Here is a 24,263-nt window from a genome sequence, read left to right as displayed (position 1 = left end):
CATTGTCACCTCAGTTTGTGTCCATTGTGATCTCAGTTTGTGTCCATTGTCACCTCAGTTTGTGTCCATTGTGATCTCAGTTTGTGTCCATTGTGACCTCAGTTTGTGTCCATTGTCACCTCAGTTTGTGTTCATTGTCACCTCAGTTTGTGTTCATTGTCACCTCAGTTTGTGTACATTGTCACCTCAGTTTGTGTTCATTGTCACCTCAGTTTGTGTCCATTGTCACCTCAGTTTGTGTCCATTGTCACCTCAGTTTGTGTCCATTGTCACCTCAACTGTACTGCTGGTTCAGCTCCCACCTCTATTTCTCTCCCTCCACATACTCACTGTTTCTCTCATTGACTGATCTCAGTGGGATCTCACAGTTGTTTCTTTGTGTGTGTGTGTGTGTGAACGTGTGTGTCCACTTTCCTGCGGTCATTTTGTGTGTGTGTGTGTGTGTGTGTGTGTGTGTGTGTGTGTGTGTGTGTGTGTGTGTGTGTGTGTGTGAGCAGGCGCTGGGAGACGTCCAATGCTAAGTGGCTGAAGTTCGTAGCGGACCAGAAGGTGCTTGGTGATTGGTTGAGTGGTGCGGAGACCACTCTGAAACAGGCGAAGACAGACCCTGCTGGGACCAGACCACACCTTAAGGTAACTACTGTTCAACAGTAACACAAGCACATCCAACAACTCAGCAGATAGATGAAGTGATATGAGGACCTGATCACATGGTCCGGTGAATCTCAGGGCCCTATGGATATGAAGACCACTCGTTTTAGGAATTATACTATTATGTTCCAAAAGGTAGACATGCCCACTGTCTCTGCGTGTGTCCAGGTGCCGGACTGTGTGTGTTCTGTCTCCATGGTAACACAGTGGTCCTAGCAGCCTGAATACCCCTCATGTCAGAGCGTGTTGATGAAGGCCACAGGCAGAGAATAGGATTATGGGATTACACTGCTGTGCTGTTTAAAGCCCTGCGGCTCCACCACAGTTTTGGATACATGTAGTGTGTGTGTGTGTGTGTGTGTGTGTGTGTGTGTGTGTGTGTGTGTGTGTGTGTGTGCGTGCGTGCGTGTGTGTACAGTATATGTGTGTGTGTGTGTGTGTGATCGGATGTCAACTTGCCCAGTCCACTTTTGGAGTACTATGATCGTCACACACAGTCCATCTGTTCAGAGGAGGGCAGAGGAGACAGCAGTGTCTTTAGTGCCAGTCATATGCCAGTGTTGGGACGGGTTTGGCCAAACTGGCCTTGATGGGCGGGGCAGATCTAAGAGCTGTTCTGTGTGTGAAGCAGCTTGGCTTTGAAGAGACCAGCTGTCTCTAAGACCTACACTCACTGAGACACAGAGAGGTAGACGCACACACACACAGGCAAGAATGCCTGGATGCACACACACACACACACTCATGTGTAAACACACGCACGCACACACACACACACACACACTCATGTGTAAACACACACACACGCACACACACACACTCATGTGTAAACACACTATCTTTCTCTCTCTCTCTCTCTCTCTTTCTCTCTCGCTATCTTCTCTCTCTCTCTCTCTCTCTCTCTCCCTCTCTCTTTCTCTTTCTCTCTCTCACTTTCTCTCTCTCTCTCTTTCTCTCTCGCTATCTTTCTCTCTCTCTCTCTCTCTCTCTCTCTCTCTCTCTCTCTCTCTTTCTCCATCTCTTAACTCTGAAACAGACTGCTAACTAAGTGCCATCACATCTCTACAGACCATGTCCTCTATGAGCCATAGAAAGCTAATGTTCAGTACTGTGTGTTTCCATACCGTCTGTCTGTGTGTACCCTCTGTCTGTGTGTTTCCATACCGTCTGTCTGTGTGTTTCCATACCGTCTGTCTGTGTGTACCGTCTGTCTGTGTGTACCGTCTGTCTGTGTGTTTCCATACCGTCTGTCTGTGTGTACCCTCTGTCTGTGTGTGTAATGTCTGTCTGTGTGTACCCTCTGTCTGTGTGTTTCCATACCGTCTGTCTGTGTGTACCCTCTGTCTGTGTGTTTCCATACTGTCTGTCTGTGTGTACCGTCTGTCTGGCGTGGAGAAGGACAAGGCCACAGACGCAGAACGTGATGAGTCACCGTGGCTCTTCATTGGCTGTTGGTTGATCCATTGACCTCCACTGTGCTGTTCAATTCAAGCCTATTGACATGAATGTAATACCACTTGCAGGGCCTTGGGAGTAGGGTCATTAAACAGTTCATCATTGAGATGAAACAGTTTCCTGTTGACAACATGATAACATCCTGTGTCAGTTTAACAGTTTAATAAAACAGTTTCCTGTTGACAACATGATAACATGACAACATGACAACATGACAACAGGATAACATGACAACATGATAACAGGATAACATGACAACATGACAACATGATAACAGGATAACATGACAACATGATAACAGGATAACATGACAACATGATAACAGGATAACATGACAACAGGATAACATGACAACATGATAACATGACAACAGGATAACATGACAACATGACAACAGGATAACATGACAACAGGATAACATGACAACAGGATGATAACAGGATAACATGATAACAGGATAACATGATAACAGGATAACATGACAACAGGATAACATGACAACAGGATAACATGATAACAGGATAACATGATAACAGGATAACATGACAACAGGATAACAGGATAACATGACAACAGGATAACATGACAACATGATAACAGGATAACATGATAACAGGATAACATGACAACATGATAACAGGATAACATGACAACATGATAACAGGATAACATGATAACAGGATAACATGACAACAGGATAACAGGATAACATGACAACATGATAACAGGATAACATGACAACATGATAACAGGATAACATGACAACATGATAACAGGATAACATGACAACAGGATAACATGACAACATGATAACAGGATAACATGACAACATGATAACATGACAACATGATAACAGGATAACATGACAACATGATAACAGGATAACATGACAACATGATAACATGACAACATGATAACAGGATAACATGACAACATGATAACAGGATAACATGACAACATGATAACAGGATAACATGACAACATGATAACATGACAACATGATAACAGGATAACATGACAACATGATAACAGGATACCATGACAACATGATAACAGGATAACATGACAACATGATAACAGGATAACATGACAACATGATAACATGACAACATGATAACAGGATAACATGACAACATGATAACATGACAACATGATAACAGGATAACATGACAACATGATAACATGACAACATGATAACATCCTGTGTCAGTTTAACAGTTTAATAAAACAGTTTCCTGTTGACAACATGATAACATGCTGTGTCAGCTAAACAGTTGATCAGCTAAAGGTAGAAAACCTGCTCAACAATGAAACAATGAACGGATGCTTGTAGCTGATCGAATTAACATGTTGTATGACCTTTGCCCTGTGACCCTGTGGTGTGTCAGGAGCTGCAGGAGAGCGTGGGGGCCCAGGGGGGTGTGGTGGCAGGGCTGAACGCTGCAGGGAAGGAGATCATTGGTCAGAGTACGCAGGAGGACGGAGCTCAGATCAGGCTACAGCTCAACACCCTCAACACACGCTGGGTGAACATCACCCAGGAGATCACAGAGAGGAAGAGGAGGTGTGTGTGTGTGTGTGTGTGTGTGTGTGTGTGTGTGTGTGTTCTCGTGTCTGCAGTACCAGTGTGTGTGTCTGCAGTACCAGTGTGTGTGTCTGCAGTACCAGTGTGTGTGTCTGCAGTACCAGTGTGTGTGTCTGCAGTACCAGTGTGTGTGTCTGCAGTACCAGTGTGTGTGTCTGCAGTACCAGTGTGTATGTCTGCAGTACCAGTGTGTATGTCAGCAGTACCAGTGTGTATGTCAGCAGTACCAGTGTGTATGTCTGCAGTACCAGTGTGTATGTCAGCAGTACCAGTGTGTATGTCTGCAGTACCAGTGTGTATGTCTGCAGTACCAGTGTGTATGTCTGCAGTACCAGTGTGTATGTCTGCAGTACCAGTGTGTATGTCTGCAGTACCAGTGTGTATGTCTGCAGTACAAGTGTGTATGTCAGCAGTACCAGTGTGTATGTCAGCAGTACCAGTGTGTATGACAGCAGTGCCAGTGTGTATGTCTGCAGTACCAGTGTGTATGTCTGCAGTACCAGTGTGTATGTCTGCAGTACCAGTGTGTATGTCTGCAGTACCAGTGTGTATGTCAGCAGTACCAGTGTGTATGTCTGCAGTGCCAGTGTGTATGACAGCAGTGCCAGTGTGTATGTCAGCAGTACCAGTGTGTATGTCAGCAGTACCAGTGTGTATGTCAGCAGTACCAGTGTGTATGTCAGTAGTACCAGTGTGTATGTCAGCAGTACCAGTGTGTATGTCAGCAGTACCAGTGTGTATGTCGGCAGTCTTAACTATCCCTTGATTGAGTACTGTGTGTGTGTGTGTGTGTGTGTGTGTGTGTGTGTGTGTGTGTGTGTGTGTGTGTGTGTGTGTGTGTGTGTGTGTGTGTATACGGTATTCCTCCTAACTGTTCCCTGTGTGTGTGTGTGTGTGTGTGTGTGTGTGTGTGTGTGTGTGTGTGTGTGTGTGTGTGTATACGGTATTCCTCCTAACTGTTCCCTGTGTGTGTGTGCTGCAGGAGGACATGTTCCTGTCCTGCTGTGTGTGTGTGTGTGTGTGTGTGTGTGTGTGTGTGTGTGTGTGTGTGTGTGTGTGTGTGTGTGTGTGTGTGTGCGTATACGGTATTCCTCCTAACTGTTCCCTGTGTGTGTCAGGTCTGCAGAGGCACGTACTGCAGCTATGGGGCTGCAGGAGGACATGGGGGAGTTCCTGTCCTGGCTGGATGAGGCTGAGGAGGTCGTGGCCATCCCCCTGACGCCTGGAGATCACCACCAGATGAACGCCACCCTGGAGAAAGTCACGGTACGGTCAACAACAACAACTAGTCTGTCCCCTAGTCTAGATTACTGGCCAGAGGACATCTCTCACTAGTCTGTCCCCTAGTCTAGATTACTGGCCAGAGGACTAGTCTGTCTCTAGTCTAGATTCTGTCTCTCCTAGTCTAGATTACTGGCCAGAGGACATCTCTCACTAGTCTGTCCCCTAGTCTAGATTACTGGCCAGAGGACATCTCTCACTAGTCTGTCTCCTAGTCTAGATTACTGGCCAGAGGACATCTCTCACTAGTCTGTCTCTCACTAGTCTAGTCTAGATTACTGGCCAGACTAGTCTGTCTCCTAGTCTAGATTACTGGCCAGAGGACATCTCTCACTAGTCTGTCTCCTAGTCTAGATTACTGGCCAGAGGACATCTCTCACTAGTCTGTCTCCTAGTCTAGATTACTGGCCAGAGGACATCTCTCACTAGTCTGTCTCCTAGTCTAGATTACTGGCCAGAGGACATCTGTCTCTACTAGTCTGTCTCCTAGTCTAGATTACTGGCCAGAGGACATCTCTCACTAGTCTGTCTCTAGTCTAGATTACTGGCCAGAGGACATTAGTCTGGCCACTGGCCAGAGGACATCTCTCACTAGTCTGTCTCCTAGTCTAGATTACTGGCCAGAGGACATCTCTCACTAGTCTGTCTCCTAGTCTAGATTACTGGCCAGAGGACATCTCTCACTAGTCTGTCTCCTAGTCTAGATTACTGGCCAGAGGACATCTCTCACTAGTCTGTCTCCTAGTCTAGATTACTGGCCAGAGGACATCTCTCACAGTCTGTCTCTAGTCTAGATTACTAGTCTGTCTCCTAGTCTAGATTACTGGCCAGAGGACATCTCTCACTAGTCTGTCTCAGTCTAGATTCTGTCTAGTCTGTCCTAGTCTAGATTACTGGCCAGAGGACATCTCTCACTAGTCTGTCTCCTAGTCTAGATTCTGGCCAGAGGACATCTCTCACTAGTCTGTCTCCTAGTCTAGATTACTGGCCAGAGGACATCTCTCACTAGTCTGTCTCCTAGTCTAGATTACTGGCCAGATTACTGGGAGGACATCTCTCACATCTGTCTCCTAGTCTAGATTACTCTGTCTCCTAGTCTAGATTACTGGCCAGAGGACATCTCTCACTAGTCTGTCTCCTAGTCTAGATTACTGGCCAGAGGACATCTCTCACTAGTCTGTCTCCTAGTCTAGATTACTGGCCAGAGGACATCTCTCACTAGTCTGTCTCCTAGTCTAGATTACTGGCCAGAGGTCACTAGTCTGTCTCCTAGTCTAGATTACTGGACATCTCTCACTAGTCTGTCTCCTAGTCTAGATTACTGGCCAGAGGACATCTCTCACTAGTCTGTCTCCTAGTCTAGATTACTGGCCAGAGGACATCTCTCACTAGTCTGTCTCCTAGTCTAGATTACTGGCCAGAGGACATCTCTCACTAGTCTGTCTCCTAGTCTAGATTACTGGCCAGAGGACATCTCTCACTAGTCTGTCTCTCTAGTCTGTCTCTAGATTACTGGCCAGAGGACATCTCTCACTAGTCTGTCTCCTAGTCTAGATTACTGGCCAGAGGACATCTCTCACTAGTCTGTCTCCTAGTAGTCTGTCTAGATTACTGGCCAGAGGACATCTCTCACTAGTCTGTCTCCTAGTCTAGATTACTGGCCAGAGGACATCTCTCACTAGTCTGTCTCCTAGTCTAGATTACTGGCCAGAGGACATCTCTCACTAGTCTGTCTCCTAGTCTAGATTACTGGCCAGACAGGACATCATCTCACTAGTCTGTCTCCTAGTCTAGATTACTGGCCAGAGGACATCTCTCACTAGTCTGTCTCCTAGTCTAGATTACTGGCCAGAGGACATCTCTCACTAGTCTGTCTCCTAGTCTAGATTACTGGCCAGAGGACATCTCTCACTAGTCTGTCTCCTAGTCTAGATTACTGGCCAGAGGACATCTCTCACTAGTCTGTCTCCTAGTCTAGATTACTGGCCAGAGGACATCTCTCACTAGTCTGTCTCCTAGTCTAGATTACTGGCCAGAGGACATCTCTCACTAGTCTGTCTCCTAGTCTAGATTACTGGCCAGAGGACATCTCTCACTAGTCTGTCTCCTAGTCTAGATTACTGGCCAGAGGACATCTCTCACTAGTCTGTCTCTAGTCTAGATTACTAGTCTGTCTGTCTCCTAGTCTAGATTACTGGCCAGAGGACATCTGTCTCACTAGTCTGTCTCCTAGTCTAGATTACTGGCCAGAGGACATCTCTCACTAGTCTGTCTCTAGTCTAGTCTAGATTACTGGCCAGAGGACATCTCTCACTAGTCTGTCTCCTAGTCTAGATTACTGGCCAGAGGACATCTCTCACTAGTCTGTCTCCTAGTCTAGATTACTGGCCAGAGGACATCTCTCACTAGTCTGTCTCCTAGTCTAGATTACTGGCCAGAGGACATCTCTCACTAGTCTGTCTCCTAGTCTAGATTACTGGCCAGAGGACATCTCTCACTAGTCTGTCTCCTAGTCTAGATTACTGGCCAGAGGACATCTCTCACTAGTCTGTCTCTAGTCTAGATTACTGGCCAGAGGACATTACTGGCCTAGATTACTGGCCAGGACATCTCTCACTAGTCTGTCTCTAGATTACTGGCCAGAGGACAGTCACTAGTCTGATTACTGGCCAGAGGACATCTCTCACTAGTCTGTCTCCTAGTCTAGATTACTGGCCAGAGGACATCTCTCACTAGTCTGTCTCTAGTCTAGATTACTGGCCAGAGGACATCTCTCACTAGTCTGTCTCCTAGTCTAGATTACTGGCCAGAGGACATCTCTCACTAGCTGTCTCCTAGTCTCTGGCCAGAGGACATCTAGTCTAGTCTGATTACTAGATTACTGGCCAGAGGACATCTCTCACTAGTCTGTCTCCTAGTCTAGATTACTGGCCAGAGGACATCTCTCACTAGTCTGTCTCCTAGTCTAGATTACTGGCCAGAGGACATCTCTCACTAGTCTGTCAGTCTAGTCTGTCTCTAGTCTAGATTACTGGCCAGAGGACACATCTCTCACTAGTCTGTCTCCTAGTCTAGATTACTGGCCAGAGGACATCTCTCACTAGTCTGTCTCCTAGTCTAGATTACTAGGACATCTCTCTGTCTGTCTCCTAGTCTAGATTACTGGCCAGAGGACATCTCTCACTAGTCTGTCTCCTAGTCTAGATTACTGGCCAGAGGACATCTCTCACTAGTCTGTCTCCTAGTCTAGATTACTGGCCACTAGTCTGACATCTCTCAGGACAGTCTGTCTCCTAGTCTAGATTACTGGCCAGAGGACATCTCTCACTAGTCTGTCTCCTAGTCTAGATTACTGGCCAGAGGACATCTCTCACTAGTCTGTCTCCTAGTCTAGATTACTGGCCAGAGGACATCTCTCACTAGTCTGTCTCCTAGTCTAGATTACTGGCCAGAGGACAGTCTGTCTCTAGTCACTAGTCTGTCTCCTAGTCTAGATTACTGGCCAGAGGACATCTCTCACTACATCTAGATTCTGGCCAGAGGACATCTCTCACTAGTCTGTCTCCTAGTCTAGATTACTGGCCAGAGGACATCTCTCACTAGTCTGTCTCTAGTCTAGTCTAGATTACTGGCCAGAGGACATCTCTCACTAGTCTGTCTCCTAGTCTAGATTACTGGCCAGAGGACATCTCTCACTAGTCTGTCTCCTAGTCTAGATTACTGGCCAGAGGACATCTCTCACTAGTCTGTCTCCTAGTCTAGATTACTGGCCAGAGGACATCTCTCACTAGTCTGTCTCTAGTCTAGATTCTGTCTCACTAGTCTGTCTCTAGAGATTACTGGCCAGAGGACATCTCTCACTAGTCTGTCTCCTAGTCTAGATTACTGGCCAGAGGACATCTCTCACTAGTCTGTCTCCTAGTCTAGATTACTGGCCAGAGGACATCTCTCACTAGTCTGTCTCCTAGTCTAGATTACTGGCCAGAGGACATCTCTCACTAGTCTGTCTCTAGTCTAGTCTGGCCAGAGGACATCTCTCACTAGTCTGTCTAGATTACTGGCCTAGATTAGCCAGAGGACATCTCTCACTAGTCTGTCTCCTAGTCTAGATTACTGGCCAGAGGACATCTCTCACTAGTCTGTCTCCTAGTCTAGATTACTGGCCAGAGGACATCTCTCACTAGTCTGTCTCCTAGTCTAGATTACTGGCCAGAGGACATCTCTCACTAGTCTGTCTCCTAGTCTAGATTACTGGCCAGAGGACATCTCTCACTAGTCTGTCTCCTAGTCTAGATTACTGGCCAGAGGACATCTCTCACTAGTCTGTCTCTAGTCTAGATTACTGGCCAGAGGACATCTTCACTACTAGTCTAGATTACTGGCCAGTCTGTCTCCTAGTCTAGATTACTGGCCAGGGAACATCTCTCACTAGTCTGTCTCCTAGTCTAGATTACTGGCCAGAGGACATCTCTCACTAGTCTGTCTCCTAGTCTAGATTACTGGCCAGAGGACATCTCTCACTAGTCTGTCTCCTAGTCTAGATTACTGGCCAGAGGACATCTCTCACTAGTCTGTCTCCTAGTCTAGATTACTGGCCAGAGGACATCTCTCACTAGGACATCTCTCACTAGTCTGTCTCCTAGTCTAGATTACTGGCCAGAGGACATCTCTCACTAGTCTGTCTCCTAGTCTAGATTACTGGCCAGAGGACATCTCTCACTAGTCTGTCTCCTAGTCTAGATTACTGGCCAGGGAACATCTCTCACTAGTCTGTCTCCTAGTCTAGATTACTGGCCAGAGGACATCTCTCACTAGTCTGTCTCCTAGTCTAGATTACTGGCCAGAGGACATCTCTCACTAGTCTGTCTCCTAGTCTAGATTACTGGCCAGAGGACATCTCTCACAGTCTGTCTCTAGTCTAGATTCTGACATCTCTCACTAGTCTGTCTCCTAGTCTAGATTACTGGCCAGAGGACATCTCTCACTAGTCTGTCTCTAGTCTAGATTACTGGCCAGAGGTCTCACTAGTCTGTCTCCTAGTCTAGATTACTGGCCAGAGGACATCTCTCACTAGTCTGTCTCCTAGTCTAGATTACTGGCCAGGGAACATCTCTCACTAGTCTGTCTCCTAGTCTAGATTACTGGCCAGGGCTACATAGTCTGTCTCCTAGTCTGGCCAGAGGACATCTCTCTAGTGTCCCTAGATTACTGGCCAGAGGACATCTCTCACTAGTCTGTCTCCTAGTTATTACTGGCCAGTCTAGGACATCTCTCACTAGTCTGTCTCCTAGTCTAGATTACTGGCCAGAGGACATCTGTCACTAGTCTGTCTCTAGTCTAGATTACTGGCCAGTGACATCTCTCACTAGTCTGGTCTGTAAAGGTCCCCAGAGCTACATTACTGGCCAGAGGACATCTCTCACTAGTCTGTCTCTGTGTGATTACTGGCCAGGGAACATCTCTCACTAGTCTGTCTCCGTTAGATTATTTCATTTATGATCTGTCTGGAGATTACTGCCAGGGACACATCTGTCACTAGTCTGTCTCCTAGTGTGTGTGTTGTCTCTGTCTAGATTACTGGCCAGGGAACATCTGTCACTAGTCTGTGTCTAGATTACTGTCTCACTAGTCTGTCTCTGTGTGTAGTCTGTGTGTGACATCTCTCACTAGTCTGTCTCCTAGTCTAGATTACTGGCCAGGGAACATCTCTCACTAGTCTGTCTCCTAGTCTGTGGCCAGAGGACATCTGTCACTAGTCTGTCTCCTGTAGTGTGTCTGTGTGTCTAGATTACTGTGGACACAGGTTGTGTGTGTGTGTGTGTCACTGTCTGTAGTAGATTACTGTGGACACAGGTGTGTGTGTGTGTCTGTGTGTGTGTGTGTGTGTGTGTGTGTGATCTGTGTGTGTGTGTTGTGTGTGTGTGTGTGTGTGTGCAGGCTCGTGTGTTGGAGCTACCAGCCAGACAGAACAATGTGGATACCATCAACACGAGGACCGGCACCATTCCCCTCCCTGCTGACCAACAGAAGGAAATGAAGGTGATCAACACACGCTGGGTACAGGTTAGTATCCCTTTCTATAGAGGACGTTCTGTCCTTTAGGTGGATAAGATCAGTTGGATGTTGAACATGAATATTGACTACTCGATATCTGTATTTCAACTTGTGTGTAGGAGTAGTCTATTGTTTAACTTAATGTTGGGTTCATGTGTTTGCTTTTTTACTGTATGATCAAGTGTACTGTATATTCCTTCCTACCATTGGAAATGCTCTTGTAATTCAACTAAAATGGCCCCCAACTCGGGGCCTCTCCCTCCTCCCTGTGGGAGACCTTTGTACTGTGTGTGTGAGTGGACTGTATCCTGCTTCATATTAAGTTCATGTTTTCCTTCAATATAATATTCCTGGATGTGCCTTCCTCCTCCCTACCATTGAAAACACTCGGGTCCTTCCTCTCCCTCCTCCCTATAGGTGTCTAAAGACCTGCCTGAGAAGCAGAAGCAGATTGAGAGCTTGCTGAAGGAGCTGTCTCACTTCCAGGACCGGCTGACTTACCTCTCCTCGTGGACCTCAACCACCAGGACCACCCTAGAGGAAAACCCTGACAATGTGGAACCCAAGGTAGACTATCAATCCATCCTGTCATCCATCCATCTATCAGTCAATTTGTCCATCGATCCCTCCCTCCCTCCCTCCCTCCCTCCCTCCCCCTCCCCCTCCATCCATCCATGCCTACAGGGACCGAGGCCTATATCAATGAATCTTTCCTTAATTCTTTGCATCCTCTCTCCTTCTCAAAACATATGGGAGAAAAAGGTCACTGGTGAGGGACCTTAGACCTACTTTTCTTCCAGCTGGAAAAGGAGGTTAGGAGAGAAGACGGGAGGAATCTCTGAAAGACTAATTTAGATTGAGAGTAGTTTCATTGTTTTGGAATGGTTTGTGATGTTTCAGCTCATAGATGAAGTCCAGGTCAAGAAGCCTGAGGTGGAGGGGGTGTTGGCTAAGGGCCAGGAGCTGTACAAGGACACGCCTCCCAGCCAACCAGAGAAGGAGAAGTACCACAGTCTGAGTGATGATTGGAGGGCGATTCAGGGGCAAATGATAGTACACAGAGAGAGGCTGGCCGCTCTAAGGATCCAGAAAACCACCAGTAAGGAGATGAGGGTGTGTGTGTGTGTGTGTGTGTGTGTGTGTGTGTGTGTGTGTGTGTGTGTGTGTGTGTGTGTGTGTGTGTGTGTGTGTGTGTGACCGTATGGCTACTGATTGTATCACGCTGCCCCCCTCCAGTTGAGACCCTCCAGGGAGACGCCCCAGCCCTGGCTCAGTTCAACAAGGCCTGGGCAGAGCTCTCTGATTGGCTATCCCTGCTGGATCAGATGGTACAGACACAGAGGGTGACCGTGGCCGACCTGGACGACATCAACCACATGATCGTCAAGACCAAGGTCAGGGGTCAACCAGTGTGTCACAGAGTGTGAGAGACTCCGTTTAGCCGCTGAAACCCTGGCCTGTATTCATAAAGAGTCTCAGAGTAGGAGTGCTGATCTGGGATCAGTTTAGCCTTTTAGATCATAATGAATACTAGAGAGAGGACCAGATCCTAGTGCTGATCTGGGATCAGGTTAGCCTTTTAGATCATAATGAATACTAGAGAGAGGACCAGATCCTAGTGCTGATCTGGGATCAGGTTAGCCTTTTAGATCATAATGAATACTAGAGAGAGGACCAGATCCTAGTGCTGATCTGGGATCAGGTTAGCCTTTTAGATCATAATGAATACTAGAGAGAGGACCAGATCCTAGTGCTGATCTGGGATCAGGTTAGCCTTTTAGATCATAATGAATACTAGAGAGAGGACCAGATCCTACTGCTGATCTGGGATCAGTTTAGCCTTTTAGATCATAATGAATACTAGAGAGAGGACCAGATCCTAGTGCTGATCTGGGATCAGGTTTGCCAGTTAGATCATAATGAATACATGATTACATGGACCGGGGGGGATCTGATCCTAGATCAGCACTCTTATTCTGAGACGCTTTGAGAACACAGGCCCTGACATGGCTCAAATACCTGGCTCAAATACATGGCTCAAATACCTGGCTCAAATACATGGCTCAAATACATGGCTCAAATACCTGGCTCAAATACCTGGCTCAAATACATGGCTCAAATACATGGCTCAAATACATGGCTCAAATACCTGGCTCAAATAGTTGTAAATACTTGACATCCAGATATTCATTGAAATGTTCTGTCTCTGTCTTGCTGTCTGTAGGGAGCACTGGGGGACATGGAGCGGCGGCGCCCCCAGCTGGAGGGTCAGCTGACTGCAGCCCAGAACCTGAAGAACAAAACCAACAACCAGGAGACACGAGCTGCTATCACCGACCGCAGTACGCCAACCACAACCATTACTTACTATGCTTACTGACTGCAAACGGACCACAAACTGACCGCAAACTGACCGCAAACTGACCACCAACTATCACCAATGATCTGACTACAAACTGTCATCAATGACTACAAACTGACCACAAACTGTTATTACTAAACACAAACTCATCAATGACTCCATTAATAACCACAAACTATCAGTATGGCCTGTTAGAGAACCTTGTTTCAGCTCAGTCGCTGACTGAACAAACTAACTGATGTACTAATGATAATGACTAGGGATTTTGGATGCAGGGAGATTTGTTGATCAGGTAGGTTGTAGTCGATCTCACTCAGTGTGTGTGTGTGTGTGTGTGTGTGTGTGTGTGTGTGTGTGTGTGTAGTTGACAGGTTGCAGACCCACTGGGAGGAGTCACAGGGCAGACTGGCTGATAGACATCAACAGCTACAGAACATGCTGCAGGACTCCTCTGATTGGTTGGACGCCAGGAAGGAGGTGGAACCTCTCATCAAACGAGCCAATGACAAGCTGGAGTCGTGGCAGGATATTTCCTACACCATGGATGCTCTGAAGAAGCAAAACACTGACCTCAAGGTTACACACACATGCACACACAAACACACACATACGCACACACATATGCGCACAGACACACAAACACACACATACACTCTCTACCCCTCTCTCTCTCTACCCCCTCTCTCTCTCTCTCTCTCAATTCAATGTGCTTTATTGGCATGACGTAACAATGTACATATTGCTAAAACTTACTTTGGATATTTACAATATGAAGATAATAAGAATCAACATTGTCAACGGGACGACAGTAACAATAACCAAGGGTCAAAACAACCAGACATTGAACAGTAACAATAACCAAGGGTCAAAACAACCAGACATTGAACAGTCAAAACAACCAGACATTGAACAGTAACAATAACCAAGGGTCAAAACAACCAGACATTGAACAGTAACAATAACAATAAAGGGTCAAAACAACCAGACATTGAACAGTAACAATAACCAAGGGTCAAAACAACCAGACATAGTCAAAACAGTAACAATAACCAAGGGTCAAAACAACCAGACATTGAACAGTAACAATAACCAAGGGTCAAAACAACCAGACATTGAACAGTAACAATAACCAAGGGTCAAAACAACCAGACATTGAACAGTAACAATAACCAAGGGTCAAAACAACCAGACATTGAACAGTAACAATAACCAAGGGTCAAAACAACCAGACATTGAACAGTAACAAAACCAAGGGTCAAAACAACCAGACATTGAACAGTAACAATAACCAAGGGTCAAAACAACCAGACATTGAACAGTAACAATAACCAAGGGTCAAAACAACCAGACATTGAACAGTAACAATAACCAAGGGTCAAAACAACCAGACAGACATTGAACAGTAACAATAACCAAGGGTCAAAACAACCAGACATTGAACAGTAACAATAACAAGGGTAACCAGACATTGAACAGTAACAATAAGGGTCAAAACAACCAGACATTGAACAGTAACAATAACCAAGGGTCAAAACAACCAGACATTGAACAGTAACAATAACCAAGGGTCAAAACAACCAGACATTGAACAGTAACAATAACCAAGGGTCAAAACAACCAGACATTGAACAGTAACAATAGGGTCAAAACAACCAGACATTGAACAGTAACAATAACCAAGGGTCAAAACAACCAGACATTGAAGTAACAATAACCAAGGGTCAAAACAACCAGACATTGAACAGTAACAATAACCAAGGGTCAAAACAACCAGACATTGAACAGTAACAATAACAAAACAACCAGACATTGAACAGGTCAAAACAACCAGACATTGAACAGTAACAATAACCAAGGGTCAAAACAACCAGACATTGAACAGTAACAATAACCAAGGGTAACAGACAAGGGTCAAAACAACCAGACATAGAACAGTAACAATAACCAAGGGTCAAAACAACCAGACATAGAACAGTAACAATAACCAAGGGTCAAAACAACCAGACATTGAACAGTAACAATAACCAAGGGTCAAAACAACCAGACATTGAACAGTAACAATAACCAAGGGTCAAAACAACCAGACATTGAACAGTAACAACAACCAAGGGTCAAAACAACCAGACATTGAACAGTAACAATAAGCATAGAGGACATGTGCAGGTTGATTGGTGGCAGGCAGCATTGTAGTGCGCTGCCAACCCACAACTCTCTGCGTCCTCCCCCAACAGGACGGGTAGCCTGTCCTCATCAGAGAGGTCTTTGAAACCTTGAATAAGGGTTTCAAATTTGGGGAAATGACACTCTAATTGTTTTATATTTTTACATTTTGTCAGGAAATGCAGCTCCGTCTCAGGTTCTGCTGTGGTGCAGTGGTTGCACAGCCTTTCCTCTACAGGGAGCCAGGTTCTGCTGTGGTGCAGTGGTTGCACAGCCTTTCCTCTACAGGGAGCCAGGTTCTGCTGTGGTGCAGTGGTTGCACAGCCTTTCCTCTACAGGGAGCCAGGTTTTGCTGTGGTGCAGTGGTTGCACAGCCTTTCCTCTACAGGGAGCCAGGTTCTGCTGTGGTGCAGTGGTTGCACAGCCTTTCCTCTACAGGGAGCCAGGTTCTGCTGTGGTGCAGTGGTTGCACAGCCTTTCCTCTACAGGGAGCCAGGTTCTGCTGTGGTGCAGTGGTTGCACAGCCTTTCCTCTACAGGGAGCCAGGTTCTGCTGTGGTGCAGTGGTTGCACAGCCTTTCCTCTACAGGGAGCCAGGTTCTGCTGTGGTGCAGTGGTTGCACAGCCTTTCCTCTACAGGGAGCCAGGTTCTGCTGTGGTGCAGTGGTTGCACAGCCTTTCCTCTACAGGGAGCCAGGTTCTGCTGTTGTGCAGTGGTTGCACAGCCTTTCCTCTACAGGGAGCCAGGTTCTGCTGTGGTGCAGTGGTTGCACAGCCTTTCCTCTACAGGGAGCCAGGTTTTCCTGTGTCTACCCTTCTCAATGGCAAGGCTGTGCTCACTGAGCCTGTACTTTGGCAAGGTTTTTCTAAGCTTTTGATCAGTAACCATGGTCAAATAGTTAGCCACGTTGTACTGTCCATTTAGGGCCAGATAGCACTGCATTGTGATTTGTGTTTGTGTTTCTCAGTAAGCAATGTAGTCTTGTTTTGACTGTGTTGTAATTTGGTTTATTCTGATTGATTGGATGTTCTGGTCCTGAGGCTTCAGTATGTTAGTAGAACAGGTTTGTGAACTCAGGACCAGCTGGATGAGGGTACTGAGGCTTCAGTATGTTAGTTGAACAGGTTTGTGAACTCAGGACCAGCTGGATGAGGGGACTGAGGCTTCAGTGTGTTAGTAGAACAGTTTTGTGAACTCAGGACCAGCTGGATGAGGGGACTGAGGCTTCAGTATGTTAGTAGAACAGGTTTGTGAACTCAGGACCAGCTGGATGAGGGGACTGAGGCTTCAGTAGTGAACAGGTTTGTTCAGGACCAGCTTGAACAGGTTTGTGAACTCAGGACCAGCTGACTGACCATGAGGGGACTGAGGCTTCAGTGTGTTAGTAGAACAGTTTTGTGAACTCAGGACCAGCTGGATGAGGGGACTGAGGCTTCAGTATGTTAGTTGAACAGGTTTGTGAACTCAGGACCAGCTGGATGAGGGGACTGAGGCTTCAGTATGTTAGTAGAACAGGTTTGTGAACTCAGGACCAGCTGGATGAGGGGACTGAGGCTTCAGTATGTTAGTAGAACAGGTTTGTGAACTCAGGACCAGCTGGATGAGGGGACTGAGGCTTCAGTATGTTAGTAGAACAGGTTTGTGAACTAAGGACCAGCTGGATGAGGGGACTCTTTTCTTTGCTCAGCTCTTGGTATTGCAGGGTTTGGTAATGATATGTTAGTAGAACAGGGGTCAGCTGGATGAGGGGACTTTGTAGATGTTTCCAAACCAGCTGGATAGGGACTCTTTTCTTTGCTCAGCTCTTTTTTGTAATGTGTTTATTTGAGATGTTTTAGCCCTTTTTTGGTTTATTATTTGGTCTAATTCTGTCCTACATGCATTGTATGTAGTTTTCCTCTGGACATGTAGGAGAATCTTACAGAACTCTGCATGCAGGGTTTCAATGGGGTGTTTGTCCCATTTGATGAAATCTTGTTTTGCAAGTGGACCCCACACCTCGCTGCCATAAAGTACAATTGGTTCAATGACACAATCAATTAGTTTTAGCCACATTTTAATAGGTATTTCAATTTGAATGATCTAATGGCGTAGAATGCCCTGCGTGCTTCCTCTCTCAGCTCATTCACTGCCTCATTTCGGGTTGAGCTTATTTTTAAACCTAAGTAATTGTAGTGTGTGCAGTACTCTATATTGTCACGACTTCCTCCAAAGTCGGCTCCTCTCCTTGTTGGGGTGGCGTTCGACGGTCCCCAATCACTCTGCATGTATTCCTCTGTTCCCTGTACACCTGGTTTACATTCCCCAATCACTCTGCATGTATTCCTCTGTTCCCTGCACACCTGGTTTACATTCCCCAATCACTCTGCATGTATTCCTCTGTTCCCTGTACACCTGGTTTACATTCCCTAATCACTCTGCATGTATTCCTCTGTTCCCTGCACACCTGGTTTACATTCCCCAATCACTCTGCATGTATTCCTCTGTTCCCTGCACACCTGGTTTACATTCTCCAATCACTCTGCATGTATTTATTCCTCTGTTCCCCCTCATGTGTTTGTGTGATATTGTTTGTGTTACGTGTCATGTTTGAGGCGCCAGACTGGTGTTCATATATTCCGTGTTTTGTCACGAGGTGTGTTTATTTGTTTGTACATAATTATTGTGACTGTTTGCCCTTTTGCCAATTGGCTGGAGGTTTCGACACAGTGGCTGTTGGTTTCTCCTGCCTATATAAAGTGTGTGCCTGTTCACAGCTCTCTGCTCTCCTGCACCTGACTCCGCTACCAGTACGCACACACCTGAAATATATATTTTGTACCAATTGAGAACTTTGGTCTAATTCCCTGAGATCTGGATCTTCTCTGGAAAATCATTATTTGAGTCTTTTTGGGGTTTACTGCTAGGGCCTAGGTCTGGTAGTACTGCTCTAGTAGGTCCAGGCTCTGCTGTAGGCCATGTGCTGTGGGGGTGTACTGCCAGGGCCCAGGTCTGGTAGTACTGCTCTAGTAGGTCCAGGCTCTGCTGTAGGCCATGTGCTGTGGGGGTTTACTGCCAGGGCCCAGGTCTGGCAGTACTGCTCTAGTAGGTCCAGGCTCTGCTGTAGGCCATGTGCTGTGGGGGTTTACTGCCAGGGCCCAGGTCTGATAGTACTGCTGTAGGCCATGTGCTGTGGGGGTTTACTGCCAGGGCCCAGGTCTGGTAGTACTGCTCTAGCAGGTCCAGGCTCTGCTGTAGGCCATGTGCTGTGGGGGTTTACTGCCAGGGCCCAGGTCTGGCAGTACTGCTCTAGTAGGTCCAGGCTCTGCTGTAGGCCATGTGCTGTGGGGGTTTACTGCCAGGGCCCAGGTCTGGTAGTACTGCTGTAGGCCATGTGCTGTGGGGGTTTACTGCCAGGGCCCAGGTCTGGTAGTACTGCTCTAGCAGGTCCAGGCTCTGCTGTAGGCCATGTGCTGTGGGGGTTTACTGCCAGGGCCCAGGTCTGGCAGTACTGCTCTAGCAGGTCCAGGCTCTGCTGTAGGCCATGTGCTGTGGGGGTTTACTGCCAGGGCCCAGGTCTGGTAGTACTGCTCTAGCAGGTCCAGGCTCTGCTGTAGGCCATGTGCTGTGGGGGTTTACTGCCAGGGCCCAGGTCTGGCAGTACTGCTCTAGCAGGTCCAGGCTCTGCTGTAGGCCATGTGCTGTGGGGGTTTACTGCCAGGGCCCAGGTCTGGTAGTACTGCTCTAGCAGGTCCAGGCTCTGCTGTAGGCCATGTGCTGTGGGGGTTTACTGCCAGGGCCCAGGTCTGGTAGTACTGCTCTAGCAGGTCCAGGCTCTGCTGTAGGCCATGTGCTGTGGGGGTTTACTGCCAGGGCCCAGGTCTGGCAGTACTGCTCTAGCAGGTCCAGGCTCTGCTGTAAGCCATGTGCTGTGGGGGTTTTACTGCCAGGGCCCAGGTCTGGCAGTACTGCTCTAGCAGGTCCAGGCTCTGCTGTAGGCCATGTGCTGTGGGGGTTTACTGCCAGGGCCCAGGTCTGGCAGTACTGCTCTAGCAGGTCCAGGCTCTGCTGTAGGCCATGTGCTGTGGGTGTCAGCAGGCATAGGTCATCAGCAAAGAGTAGGCGTTTAACCTCTGAATTGTGGAGACTAACACCAGGGCTGAGGATTTATCTAGAATAGTGGCCAATTCGCTGATGTAAATATTGAAGAGTGCAGGGCTCAGATTGCAACCCTGGCGAACCCTCTCTCTCTCTCACTCTCACTCTCTCACACACACACACACACACACACACACACACACACACACACACACACACACACACACTTGAGCATGTGCAGCACGGAGTGGAGATGATTCCAGGAAGGTAATATGTGTAAAGCTGTGAGGCGTCTCTCTGATAAGGACTAGATGAGGAATCCTCATCACTACAGTATAACAGGATGAGAATGTAATGAGACTAGAGTAGCAAAGCCTGGAATACTGAATATTACAACAGACCCTGTTCTACCACTCTGCTCAGCAACGTTTCCAGGAATCATGTTACAGTCCCTGTGTTGCTATGACTCCCTCTAGTACAGTCCCTGTGTTGCTATGACTCCCTCTAGTACAGTCCCTGTGTTGCTATGACTCCCTCTAGTACAGTCCCTGTGTTGCTATGACTCCCTCTAGTACAGTCCCTGTGTTGCTATGACTCCCTCTAGTCTAGTTAGAGGAACAACTGATATGAATGTTCTTCCATCCTGGATCTTCATTTGTTGAGTCGGGTGTTGTTGCTAGGTTACAACTTAAACTCTAGTTAGAGGACTTCCAATCAGAGCTGTGTATTTAGAGGGTCTCTGCTTCCTCTGGGCCACTAGAGGGTTGTTACTGTGTATTAGGGTGATGTTCTGTATCAGAGCTGTATATTTAGAGGGTCTCTGTCTCGGCTTCCTCTGAGCCACTAGAGGGTTGTTACTGTGTATTAGGGTGATGTTCTGTATCAGAGCCGTATATTTAGAGGGTCTCTGCTTCCTCTGAGCCACTAGAGGGTTGTTACTGTGTATTAGGGTGATGTTCTGTATCAGAGCTGTATATTTAGAGGGTCTCTGCTTCCTCTGAGCCACTAGAGGGTTGTTACTGTGTATTAGGGTGATGTTCTGTATCAGAGCTGTATATTTAGAGGGTCTCTGCTTCCTCTGGGCCACTAGAGGGTTGTTACTGTGTATTAGGGTGATGTTCTGTATCAGAGCCGTGTATTTAGAGGGTCTCTGCTTCCTATGGGCCACTAGAGGGTTGTTACTGTGTATTAGGGTGATGTTCTGTATCAGAGCCGTATATTTAGAGGGTCTCTGTCTCTGCTTCCTCTGGGCCACTAGAGGGTTGTTACTGTGTATTAGGGTGATGTTCTGTATCAGAGTCGTATATTTAGAGGGTCTCTGCTTCCTCTGGGCCACTAGAGGGTTGTTACTGTGTATTAGAGGGTTGTTACTGTGTATTAGAGGGTTGTTACTGTGTACTAGAGGGTTGTTACTGTGTATTAGAGGGTTGTTACTGTGTACTAGAGGGTTGTTACTGTGTATTAGAGGGTTGTTACTGTGTATTAGAGGGTTGTTACTGTGTATTAGAGGGTTGTTACTGTGTATTAGAGGGTTGTTACTGTGTACTAGAGGGTTGTTACTGTGTATTAGAGGGTTGTTACTGTGTATTAGAGGGTTGTTACTGTGTATTAGAGGGTTGTTACTGTGTACTAGAGGGTTGTTACTGTGTATTAGAGGGTTGTTACTGTGTACTAGAGGGTTGTTACTGTGTATTAGAGGGTTGTTACTGTGTATTAGAGGGTTGTTACTGTGTATTAGAGGGTTGTTACTGTGTACTAGAGGGTTGTTACTGTGTATTAGAGGGTTGTTACTGTGTATTAGAGGGTTGTTACTGCGTATTAGAAGGTTGTTACTGCGTACTAGAGGGTTGTTACTGTGTACTAGAGGGTTGTTACTGTGTATTAGAGGGTTGTTACTGTGTATTAGAGGGTTGTTACTGTGTATGAGGGTGATGTTCTGTATCGTTATTTTATGTCTTTATCTATAACTGTTTTCTGTGGTCTCAACAGCTGTTTTTGAAGGAGCTGCACCAGTGGCAGGGTCAGGTGGACGTGACCAATGACCTGGCAGGGAAGCTGTTAACCCTTTACTCTACCGACCACACACACAAGGTCACACAGATGACCGACGCCACGAACGTTACCTGGGAGCACATCAACAAACGGTGAGTCAGTCTGCTATTCTGTCAGTCAGTTGGTCAACCAGTCAGTCAGTTATTTAGTTAGTTAGTCTGGTATTCTGTCAGTCAGTTAGTTAGTCAGACAGTCAGTTATTCAACCAGTCAGTCAGTTATTTAGTTAGTTAGTCTGGTATTCTGTCAGTCAGTTAGTTAGTCAGACAGTCAGTCAGCCAGTCAGTTGGTCAGTTAGTTCGTCAGTCTGTCAGCCAGTCAGTTAGTCAACCAGTTATTTAGTTAGACAGTCTGGTATTCTGTCAGTCAGCCTGTCAGTCAGTCAGTTAGTTAGTCAGACAGTCAGTCAACCAGTCAGTTGGTCAGTTAGTTGGTCAGTCAGTTAGTTAGTCAGTCAGTCTGGTATTCTGTCAGTCAGTTAGTAAACCAGTCAGTCAATTAGCCAGTCAGTCAGTCAGTCAGTTAGTCTGTCAGTCAGTCAGTCAGTCAGTTAATTAACCAGTCAATCATTCAGTTAATCAGTCAGTCAACCAGTCAGTCAGTCATTCAGTTAATCAGTCAGTCAGTCAACCAGGCAGTCAGTCATTCAGTTAATCAGTCAGTCAGTCAACCAGTCAGTTAGTCATTCAGTTAATCAGTCAGTCAGTCAACCAGTCAGTTAGTCAGTCAATCAGTCAGTCAGTCAGTTAATCAGTCAGTCAGTTAGTCAGTCAGTCAGTTAGTCAGTCAGTCAGTCAGTTAGTCAACCAGTCAGTCAGTCATTCAGTTAATCAGTCAGTCAGTTAATCAGTTAGTCAGTCAGTCAGTTAGTCAACCAGTCAGTCAGTCATTCAGTTAATTTGTATTTATTTTACCATTATTTAACTAGGCAAGTCAGTTAAGAACACATTCTTATTTTCAATGATGGCCTAGGAACAGTGGGTTAACTGCCTTAGTCAGTCAGTCTGGTATTCTGTCAGTCAGTTAGTAAACCAGTCAGTCAATTAGCCAGTCAGTTAGTCAGTCAGTCAACCAGTCAGTCAGTCAGTCTGCATCAGTCCCACATGCTCCTGAAAGCACTTCATCATGCTGTCTCTCAGTACACGTGAACACACACACACAATGCACAGTACATCTGAATGCACACACATTGACCCTCACTGTTAGTTCTACTAAATTTCCCTGTGACAGGCCACATCATAACACTGATGTATGACCCCAGTTTTCCCTCTGAACTTGTGACCTGTGTGTGTGTGTAGCGGTGCCAACAACAGTTTCTGTATATGTGTTCCTATTTGTGGATGTAGTGTTGGGGACCGTGAGGCGGCTCTGTCAGCTGCTCTGAGGCTGTTACAGCAGTTCTACCTGGACCTGAAGGAGTTCCTCAACTGGCTGACGGAGGCAGAGACCACCTGTAACGTCCTGCTGGACGCCTCACACAAGGAGAGGCTGCTGGAAGACCCTGAGGCTGTACGACACCTGCTGGGGCAGTTCCAGGTACTCACACTCAGTTCATACTGTAGAGACAGTCTCCTGCTGGGGCAGTTCCAGGTACTCACACTCAGTTCATACTGTAGAGTCAGTCTCCTGCTGGGGCAGTTCCAGGTACTCACACTCAGTTCATACTGTAGAGTCAGTCTCCTGCTGGGGCAGTTCCAGGTACTCACACTCAGTTCATACTGTAGAGTCAGTCTCCTGCTGGGGCAGTTCCAGGTACTCACACTCAGTTCATACTGTAGAGTCAGTCACCTGCTGGGGCAGTTCCAGGTACTCACACTCAGTTCATACTGTAGAGTCAGTCACCTGCTGGGGCAGTTCCAGGTACTCACACTCAGTTCATACTGTAGATTCAGTCTCCTGCTGGGGCAGTTCCAGGTACTCACATTCAGTTCATACTGTAGAGTCAGTCACCTGCTGGGGCAGTTCCAGGTACTCACACTCAGTTCATACTGTAGAGTCAGTCACCTGCTGGGGCAGTTCCAGGTACTCACACTCAGTTCATACTGTAGAGTCAGTCACCTGCTGGGGCAGTTCCAGGTACTCACACACACATCTATTGATACTGTAGAGTCAATTCAGAGTCAATTCAGAGTCAGTTCATAGAGTCAACTCATAGAATCAACTAATAGTGTTAGTTCAGAATCTGTTCATAGACTTAGTTAAGAGTAATTTCATAGCCTCAATTCAACAAAGTCAAATTGTTGAGTCATCTTTCAGTTGAGTCAGCTCAGCTTGAGTGGCATTAGTGTGAAGTGTCTCAGGGTGGGGGAGGTGTCAGTACAGTATGTGCAGGGTTTGTGAAGTGTCTCAGGGTGGGGGAGGTGTCAGTACAGTATGTGCAGGGTTTGTGAAGTGTCTCAGGGTGGGGGAGGTGTCAGTACAGTATATGCAGGGTTTGTGAAGTGTCTCAGGGTGGGGGAGGTGTCAGTACAGTATGTGCAGGGTTTGTGAAGTGTCTCAGGGTGGGGGAGGTGTCAGTACAGTATATGCAGGGTTTGTGAAGTGTCTCAGGGTGGGGGAGGTGTCAGTACAGTATATGCAGGGTTTG

At 46.7% G+C, this 24,263-nt stretch overlaps 1 protein-coding gene across 1 annotated transcript in view; it reads left to right on the top strand.

The window, feature by feature from the left end:
- LOC115117475 (dystrophin-like) overlaps window positions 1–24,263 on the top strand; it is a 214,835-nt gene that overhangs the window by 92,314 nt on the left and 98,258 nt on the right. Inside the window, 11 exon segments of the mRNA XM_065022730.1 lie at window positions 498–633; window positions 3,495–3,670; window positions 4,810–4,957; window positions 10,910–11,035; window positions 11,444–11,593; window positions 11,927–12,125; window positions 12,263–12,420; window positions 13,251–13,368; window positions 13,753–13,964; window positions 21,615–21,769; window positions 23,023–23,212. Of these exon segments, the coding sequence (XP_064878802.1) occupies window positions 498–633; window positions 3,495–3,670; window positions 4,810–4,957; window positions 10,910–11,035; window positions 11,444–11,593; window positions 11,927–12,125; window positions 12,263–12,420; window positions 13,251–13,368; window positions 13,753–13,964; window positions 21,615–21,769; window positions 23,023–23,212 (1,768 nt within the window).

This window comes from Oncorhynchus nerka, linkage group LG2 (genome assembly GCF_034236695.1).
Source record: "Oncorhynchus nerka isolate Pitt River linkage group LG2, Oner_Uvic_2.0, whole genome shotgun sequence".
Taxonomy (NCBI): Eukaryota; Metazoa; Chordata; class Actinopteri; order Salmoniformes; family Salmonidae; genus Oncorhynchus; species Oncorhynchus nerka.
This window is presented reverse-complemented; position numbering and strand designations above follow the sequence as displayed.